This window comes from Prionailurus viverrinus, chromosome B2, assembly GCF_022837055.1.
Source record: "Prionailurus viverrinus isolate Anna chromosome B2, UM_Priviv_1.0, whole genome shotgun sequence".
NCBI classification, from domain to species: Eukaryota; Metazoa; Chordata; class Mammalia; order Carnivora; family Felidae; genus Prionailurus; species Prionailurus viverrinus.
This window is the reverse complement of record NC_062565.1, coordinates 17,000,452-17,010,284: the sequence shown is the minus strand read 5'-3', so window position 1 is coordinate 17,010,284 and position 9,833 is coordinate 17,000,452. Positions and strand designations below refer to the sequence as shown.

General features: G+C 42.9%; 1 protein-coding gene across 4 annotated transcripts in view; it reads left to right on the top strand.

The window, feature by feature from the left end:
- Nucleotides 1-2,901: 2,901 nt before the first annotated feature.
- Nucleotides 2,902-9,833, top strand: part of TMEM170B (transmembrane protein 170B) — an 83,785-nt gene continuing 76,853 nt past the window's right edge. For all 4 annotated transcript variants that reach the window (XR_007152224.1, XR_007152225.1, XR_007152226.1 and 1 more), the window contains exon 1: nucleotides 2,902-3,595. Coding sequence is in view for 1 of the 4 variants with exons in the window: in XM_047859121.1 (XP_047715077.1) it covers nucleotides 3,274-3,595 (322 nt within the window). In the remaining 3 variants the exon portion in view is untranslated. The remainder of the gene's footprint in view (nucleotides 3,596-9,833) is intronic.

Below are 9,833 nucleotides of genomic sequence, written 5' to 3'. Positions count from 1 at the left end.
TTTTAGAATAATAATATGACTCCTTCTTCCTTTTGTTTCTGTCATTTCTTCCAATTGAATTTTCTTTTCTTCAAAAAATAACCAACAGTGCTCTCATTTCTGTGTGTGTGTGTGTGTGTGTGTGTGTACAAAGATTTGCACAGCCTTGTATATGGATTGTGAATATAAAATAGTCTAATAGTATTGAGAAATTTCAACTCATCCTTGTGACAATTGAATCTATAGTTTTAATTTGACACAGGGCCTAGCATAAGGAAGGAGGTCTGTGTTATTGTTACTTAAAGGGCACCAAAAATTTCAAGAGAGAGATACTATGATTATTCCCATTTTAAAGCTAGTAGGTCTTGGAGCCAGTGTTCAAGCCATATTTTCCAGGTAATCAATCTATTGAACCTACCCCACCACTCAGGGTTTAGAACCCAGTGAAATGTGTAAGAACATGAAATTAGGTTGCCTACATAATGTGACTCTGTGCTATAGTCCTGGATAGCAAGAAAGGACGATAATAAAGTGAAGGGAAATAGCCCTCAATAATGTTTTTCTCCAAGGATCAATATCATTTTATATTCCAATTGATTTTGAGAGCTTTCTTCTGAGCCCTCTTTGGACAATTAATAGGATGCCTAAGACTTATGGATGTTCCCTTATCTGAACGTAAAAAATAAACCAAGAACTGTTTATTTCACACTCAAGTGCACAAGATTGAGAGACACCTCTAGGGTTCGTTTCGTGTGTTCTCTGACTTCTGGCAGGAATGTGACTCAACCATTCCTTGATTGTTATATTTATTCAATATCAAAAATCTGCAAGGAAAGAAATTATACAACTTCTACTTGCATTAACTCAGTTTTGAGTTTCATAACTCTGGCTATTGGGAAAATGTTCAATTCTCTCAAGAACATAGGCTTCCAATACCGTAGGTATCATTACCTTTATCAAGGCAAAGACAAGTAAAATGCAATGCATTAGCCTAGAGTAATGACCTTAGTCTCCTTAGAATCCTATAGATTCTGCTTAGCACAGAACATTATGGATAGTAGGTGCCAAATAAATGCTTATTAAATTGAGCTGTAAAGCAGTGGGAAAATTGTCAAGTTATGAAAGCACAACTTGAGGCTTCATTGCTGCGTCTTACTTTCTCAATTCCTGAAGTCACTAAGATTTAGTTTAAAATATATATATATGGAACAAAAAAATGCTGACTTTTCTATGAAGTTCGTTCAATTATTCATTCAGCAAATATTTATTGAACATCATGTGCTAGGCACTGCCCCAAGTTCTGAATATTTTAAATATATGTATTTAATGAATGCTACTATGTGTATATAATAGTGTGTAACCATAAGAACCCCAATTGATTCCGTGTTAACTGACTAAAAGTTCCTGATGTGAGAATTTAATGAGCTGTTGCTATAAACCCTTCACGGAACGTGATCACATTCTCTAATATCACTAATCAAATAATGCCAAATCTTTTAATGTTGCCACCAGGTAACCTGCACGTCCCCATTCAGCACCTTAAATTATGGAGTTAATTAGTGAGTTGAGAAAGGTAATGTCATAGCAAGAAAGAATTCATAGACTAGGAATTTCAGAAACTAGGCTCTGAAGTGGCGTCACCTACGTCAAATCACTTAATTCTGCAGGATGAGTTCTCTACCTGTAAAGTGAAATGAATTAGAAAAATGTTAAAGCCTCTTTTAAGTGTCATATTCTATGATATTAAATTGATTAACATCTAATACTTCTAAATTGTAGAGGAAGATAAACTCCACATTATGAGTTTTGGCTCAATTCCAAATCATGATGCAAAAATTTCCCTTTCTTGTGATATCAGGCAGGTAGTGCATACATGTGTACAACGGAGGGGTTAAAAAAGGAGGGGTGCAGAAAGCTGCCTTGTGCATATTCATGCTATCGCCAAAACCGAGCTTTTATTTTGCAAGTTAAAGGGTTTCAAACATCAAGGAGGAGTTTAGTTCGCTGTGGTTATAATTTAGCTCCTCCGGCTAATATTGGATACAGAGAAAGGCAGCAAAACCTGGGAAGAGAGTCTAGTTTCAGTGGTAGGGGGAAAAAAATAACGGGAGACTTTCACAATTTAGATAAAAAGAATACCGCAATGGGAGGGAAAAAAACAAACAAAAAACTAGACCAGGGGATGGCGTGGAGGAGTAGGACACCTGCCAAGCCTCGTATCAATAGGTGATTTCAGATGCTAGAGCGACGGGAGGCCCAAGTTCTTGCCGAGGGAAGGACTGGATGAAGATAAAACGGGTCTATTTCTGTTTTAGTGGCTTAAAAATGCATTCCGCAGGTAGTGACCTATCCAGACCACCTGACTTACTTAAAAAAAAAAAAACCCGCAAATAAATGAATCTAAAATGTTGAGATATTTACGCCCTTTAAAAAAAATAATAACTTGTACGCAAACATCTTTATCAAAAGCATTTTATTCGAGGCCGAAGATCTGAAATGCCACCGAATCCATCACACGGGTTTGAGCATCCCTCACACCACCGCAAGGTGGGTCGGGCTGCCCCTCAAGCTGGGGCTCCAGCATCTCGCAGCGTCTCGGTGCCTCGCTTTCCCCGGGCTACGACTCCAGCTCTCACCAGGCGCGCCCCCGGGGCCTGGGGGCGGGGAGGGAGTGGAGGCGGTTCCCTCGGAGCACCCAATCAGCAGTGGGGCCGGGCGGTGGCGCTAGTGACGTAGGCCGCGCTTCCCTCCGCCCCACTGCGGGCCGACGCCGGGCGCCGTCAGCCGCGCGAGCTCGCGCGCGCGCGGGGAAGGGGGAGGAGGAGGGCTTTGGGGGCCGGCCGGCAGTCGGAGGGCGGCGGGTCGCGAGAAGGGGGAGAGTGAGCATGCGCAGCGGCTCCGGGGACGGCGGGGGAGGTGGGGACCCGTGCGCGCGCGCACGAGCGGCCCGCCGGCGGCCGCGGGTGGAGGGGGCGGTTCCTCGAGTGTCGGCGGCCGGAGGGTGGGCAGGCTGGCGGCAGGTGCCGCCGCGGCCTCCGCCGCAGACTCCTCCGGGTCTCGGGTCTCTTCGTCCTCCGGCGGTGATGAGCTGGGCCCCGTCGGGGGCTGCACCTGCCGTCTGCCCATCACCCCGGGCCTCCCTGCGTGACCTCGGCCTCCTCGCGTGCCCGGCCCCCGCGGCGCGGGGCTGCCCCTGAGAGGGAGCGACAGCGGCCTCTTCCGCCCCGAGTCTTCGCTCGGGGGCCGCGCGGGGAGAGCGCCCGGCCCCCTCCCCTCCCCCGTCCGCCGTCCTCAATGTCTCCCCGGCGGGGAGGGGGCTGCCTGGGAGACGCGCTGAGCTGCCCCCCCCGGAGGCCCGTCGGCGGCAGCAGCAGCGCCCGGCCCGGCGCCCCGCAGCCTTCCCCGGCGGCGGCGGCGGCGGCCTGGAGGAGCCGCGCACCCGCCGCCGCCCCCGGAGCCTCGCAGCCGCCGCCGCCACCCGGCGCCCGAGGAGAGGGCGGCGGGCGCCCCCCGGGGAAGATGAAGGCGGAAGGGGGCGATCACTCCATGATCAACCTGTCGGTGCAGCAGGTCCTGAGCCTCTGGGCCCACGGGACGGTGCTGAGGAACCTCACGGGTAATTGATGCGCCCGGGGTGGGGACGGGGATGCGGTGCCGCCCCCTGCCTCCTTTCTCCCTCCCGAAGAGGGGCCGCGCTTCAGCCGCCCCACCCCCGTGCGCGCCCCGCTCTCCGGCTCGCGGCCCCTGGTCCCAGAGAGGAAGGTGTTAACTGGGTGCACTTCGCGCCGGTGCCCGGGGCGCTGCGAGGGTCTGGATCGCGGGCGGAGAATCCCCGACCCCCGCCTCCTGCCCGGCTCGGGGAGGGCTCCCGACGGCGCTGCCTAGTGTAGTACGCGCCGAATAGCGTTAGTGCCGAGTCTCGGGCACAGTTCGCGTGGATTTACCAGCCCCCCATCCACGCGCGCACGCACATAGACACACGCACGCACACTCCGCTTCTTGATGCTTAGGTCTGTTTCTTTCTGACACATCTCAGACCGGATACAGGGCTTAAATTCTGTGTTCAAACGATCAGATCAGTTTGCCTCACCTGTTAAATTTTTGTTGCTGTAGATGACTAATGAAGTAGGGTATAGTGGGCCAGAGACTGGGCCAAGGTCTAGTGCATTCTAAGCATTTCAGCTTTGACCGTATTATCTCCTCCCTCCTAGTTCCTATTTCCTTTTGTCTGTCTGTCTCTTTCCTTCTGGCCTCAAGCTGCCGCTTCTGTGACATTTGATTATTTATTTATTTACTTATTTATTATCATTTTTTGTATTTCCCTTCATTCGTCAAGGCTGTCAGGAGGGAACTGGACTTCACTACATTATAATAACCTAAGTTGTAGTTGCAAAAGTGAGCAGTAATGCCCATATATTTTTATCGCATCTGTAGGTTTGTTAAGGGGGAGATTCTTACACTCTGAATTCTGAGTTTTAAAAATACCCTTTAAAGATGAGTGTTTACAAGAAGGAAATTCGGTTGCAATTTGGCGACTCCTCAGTTCTCTGCTTCTCAGAGAAAAAACTTAGAAACATACTCAGGATTTAATTCTTGAAAACATATAAGGCTAATTTTGGTAGACCATTAGTATTTTAAAATCCATTATGTCAAAGTGGTTAAGAGTATGGAGAGTATTTTACAAATATAACCTGTCCTGACAAGATACACATGTGTGAATTATGTATATTGTCTTGTATATGTATATTTCTCAGATATTTGTAGAAAAGAAAATTGATGGAATTTTATACCACAGATTTTCTTGAGCACTGATTTTTTTGACACTGATTTTCTTGAATGTGGCAACTATAAAATTAACATCGGTTCTGGGTTGATTCATGGTGTCCTCACTTTGAATCTGTGGTTATTTACTTTGGAGCAAACTGACCTTACATGATGGTTGAGGGTCAGAAATACGTTTTTATTTCCAGAAAAAAAAAAACAAAACAAAACATCAACATGAAGACCATTTCATGATTCAGTTGAGTTTAGAGATACCTTATGTTCTCTTACTTCTGGCTCTGCTTGTATTTATCCACCATTCATTTCTCAAATATTGTATTGATAGTGTTTGTAGGAGTGAAGTGAAAAGAACTTAAGAGTTTGTATTTGTATATGTTAAGGACTGGCTTAGCTCATCATTTATTTAGAGAAAATTAGTTTGGGGGGGTCACAGAGTAGTGTAAATGTAACTTCCCACTTGGCCAGATTTGACAATATTTTTTAAATGTTTAATAAGATTCCAGTCATTATAGTGGCTTCCAGTTCTTCAAGTCCCCCATTAGGTTGATAATAGCAGTTTCAACCCAGGATTAGCTCTCATTTCCCCCTCATATAATCTCAATAATCATTTTCTCATCAGACTTTGCCGTTTCATGCAAGATATGCTGAACATCCAAAACTAGTTCCTCAGGTCGGACTGAGGAACACGGGGGCCTCTTTTATTTCCTAATAATGAGTCTGAATGTGCAAAATTCAGTTTGTGAGGATAAAAACGGAGGGAGATAATAGATTAGAAGTCTTCTTTGCCAGCAGGTCGGCATACCACATATTAGGAATCACTTCACATGGAAAAAAGTGGATTCTAAAAGTGGTAATATTGTGATGTGGTTCCTTATGGCCTTTTCATGCTCGTGACCTTAGTGATCCCTTATGTAGCTTGGTCATTAGTCAAGAGATGCTCCCTACAGTGCCACTTAGAATTTGGTCTACTAAAAACAAATACACCTCCTAGAACAAGACAGCCACCACTTAGTGAGTGCCTGCTATATATCATATATATGTCACTTAACATATATATGATTTCTAATCTTAATAACTTTCCAAAGTAGAATTACAGAGAGGCCCAGAGAGGGAAATTAAATTGCCCCAAATCCTGTTGCTAATAAGTGGCTGAACTAGGATTTCAACCCCAGGCTTTGTCCACAGAATTACTGTTTCCGCTTTTTCACGTGACTTTTACTCTTCCTCTTTACTTTCTTCAGGCAGAATGAGTTACTTGCTTCCCCCTGCTACTTCTGCTCCATGTATATGCCTTTATTATTATATTGTTCAGTTATATTATAATTTTTGTGTCTACTAGACTGTAAGCTTTTGGAGGGTGGGTCATTGTCATAATCAATGGAAATCTGGAATTTTAGCATTCTACCTAGTACGTATAAATACTCAATGCATGTTTTTTGAATTGCAGTTCCAAAATAATACTTAACAGTTGCATGCTTTAAACATTCTAGTTGCATTATTTTCCAGACACATCTGTTGGAGTGAATGTGCTGTTAATCAGGAAATGAGTCGTTTAAGCAACTTTTATGGATAGATGGCCATACCTTTAAACCACACATATGCCTATTAAATGCACTTTTTTTGGGCTAGTTACCATGTGTTCTTATATTTTATTTAATCTTTTTAGTAATCTGGAGAAAGATGATTGTTTATCCTTATTTTATGGATTCAGACATTGAAGCCAAGAATAATTTGGTTAGCTCTGATAGCTAATATGTGAAAAATTATTACCTTTTTTCAGATTATGGTAACACATTAACTCAGAAGGCATATAAAGTTGGAGCTGAGATGGCTAATACAGAAAAAAGCGTAGTGTAGAACCAGACTGATTTGGATTTAAGAAGTGACTGTGTGAAAGACTTATAGAAATCTGGTTAGTAGGAATTCTGGTTAATTAAAAACAAAAAACAAAAGGAGAATGTATTCTCATTTCTATTGTTTTTCTTTACACAAACCGACAGGTGTTATTTATTCTTATGTTTGTATTTTATCCCAGACGTGAAGCAGGGAAGTATGGTTTTTTTTTTTTTTTATGTTTTTTTTTTTTTTCTTTTTTGAGAGAGAGAGTGTGAATGGGGGAGGGACAGAGAAAGAGAGACACAGAATCCGAAGCAGGCTGCAGGCTCCGAGCTGTCAGCACAGAGCCCGACGTGTGGCTTAAACTCACAAACTGTGAGATCATGACCTGAGCTGAAGTGGGACGCCCAATGACTGAGCCACCCAGGCGCCCCAGCAGGGACGCCTTTTTGTATTGACTTTTATTTTTCTTAGAGACCTTTAGAAAATAGTCTTGTGTACGTATTACTTTGATAGAAATAAAATTTTTAAAAAGTGATAATAAAAAAAAGTGATAATAAGAACCAGAAATTAGAACTAACTTTAGAGCTAGAAGTTATGTAGTTTGACTACTTCATTTTAGAAATAGTGACACATCATCATGGAAGTGACATGGCTGGGGCAGTTAGTGACAGAGACAGGCCTTGGGATGATGTTCACTGACTTTTAGTTCTGTCCCTCTCACTTGATTCCACATAGATTCTTAACTCTGACGCGTCTGATGATAAATCTTAATATACTTAAGAATAGCCTGGCAGTATTCGCCCCAGTGAGCCCAAGAGTGTGTGAATGCAACTAAGTTTTGGCCAGCAAATAAAAGATACTGGAATATGGAAGATATGATTGAATAATAATGCTTTCCCCAAACTTGAAGTTAACGATTGCTGGTGTAAAAGTTAGTGATCCATATTTATTATATATCCGGTTTTAGAAATCCTACCAAATTTGGTCTATTTATTTTTCTCCTTCCTGAAGACCTAGTATAGGGATTGCTTGTAGAACAGATTCGTATCTGGAGGCCCCATCCCTTCAGTAAATCGCCATTGCTAAAGTTCTCTTCTGTATTCGCCACTTCCCAAACCGTGTAATTCACAAGATTCCAAAATTGTTAACTGTGTGTAGGTTAGATGCTTCTTCAGCTTACCAAAGTAGAGATAAATGCCTTCCCCTATGAAATAGTTTTTCATTCTCTCCATATGTTCTAGCCCCCCCACCCCCGATCTAAAATTATAGTCTATGAATGTACTCTTTCCGTTTTATGGGTAATTTGACTTAAAAAAATAATCTACAATGACATGCATTCCTTTGCTTTACTTTTATTTTCTTCATCTACTTTGGCTTCCAACTTTGTGTTCTGACCCAAATTTGGTTGCTAAGAGTTTAGAGGAGAATTTTTTGCTTACCACAAGGCAGGATCCCTAAGCCCGTGGGTAAACACAGAGCCAGGCTGGTATTGGGAGAGGGATAACTGGTCCCTGAGAAAAAAGGCACAGGCTGGCCTCAGGCTCATCTCCTTTCTCACTACCAGCTGCAGATGTAGGGCGGGTGCTCCTCTCTTTCTGTTGGTGCAAACATTGAGAAGCTGGGGATTCAAACTGGAAAGAAGGTCAGATGTCTTTGTGTATAAAATATATATGTGCTCATTTTTCTGTTAAACATACACTTACAGTAAGTTCCCTTTTAGATTTTATAGTTGCTAAGCTACTGTAGTGTTAATACTGACTGTCAGCAAAAAAATAAAGGGGGGGGGGTAGTTTGTATCTACTGTACGTAGTTGGAATGGTTCACACTCACAGGTATAGCCAGAACCCTCAGTATGTTCCCAAGTAGGTATGCATCTTCCGGGGTGCCCTGTGCCCCAGCTTCTCATTGGGTTAAGTTCTTCCTAAATGCTCTACTACAGGAGGTTTTTCCTGAAATACAGGTGAAAAATTCCTTACTCTTTTGTGATACAGAGCCAGTAAATTAGTGGTGGTATGATTCGTACTTTATAGGATTTTGCTCTTTGGAAATTTTACCTGTGTATCTTATTGAGAAAGAAGCTACTGTAATTTTTCAAAAACCGGAATTGTCCTCTTCAGGTTCTTTCTTAATTTCCATCTCATTATCTTTGACTCATGCATCCGTATCCTCTGGCAATACCAAGTCTGACATCCAGGTGACATTTCTTAAACCTAAAGCAATTTCAGGACAAGCCTTAGGACTGGGTAAGCTGTAATTGTGACTCTTTCGTAGCTAACTACCAGAATATAAACTTATCTGTGCTTTGTTTAGTAATTGAAAGGAAGGACTGGAAAAGTAAGATAATTCACGAGGAGGAGTCAAAATGACTAGAGCTATTTTTTCTTGTAGAAAGGAAGCCTAAACAGAGGAGGAAGGATGGGTTGGGGATGGGGAGGAGTCACTGGAGCCAGGAAAGGAAATTGGGATTAAGAATAGTTAGATGTAAACTATAAAACTCCTGGAGAAAACAGAGGCAGTAATCTTTTTGACATGGCCTGTAGCAACATGTTAACTATGTCTCCTTGGGCAAGGGAAACAAAAGCAAAATCAAGTTGTTGGGACTACACCAAAATAAAAAGCATCTGTACAGCAAATGAAACCATCGACAAAATGAAACAGCAACCTATTGAATGGAAGAAGACATTTGCATACGATCTACCTGTTATAGGATTCATGCCCAAAATATATAAGGAACGTAATAAATAAGAAGAATGAATAATCCAATTAAAAAATGGGCAGAAGGCCTAAATAGACATTTTTTTCCAAGGAAGACATCCAGATGGCCAACAGACTCATGGAAAGATGCTCAACATCACTCATCATCAGGGAAATGCAAATCAGAACTACAATGACATCACCCTACATCTGTCAGAATGGTAGAATCAAAAAGACAAGAAATAACAAGTGTTGGTGAGGACGTGAATAAAAAGGAACCTTCATGCATTGTTGGTAGGAAGTAAATGAGTGCAACCACTGCGGAAAACTGTGGAGTTTCCTCAAAAAAATTAAGAATAGAAATGCTGGATGATCTAGTAATTCTACTACTGGGTATTTATCTGAAGAAAATGAAAATGCTAATTCAAAAAGATACACGCACCCCTGTTGTTACTGTAGCATCATTTACAACATTTATTTACAATAGGCAAGATGTGGAAGCAACCCATGTGTCCATTGGCCGACTGATGGACTGACTG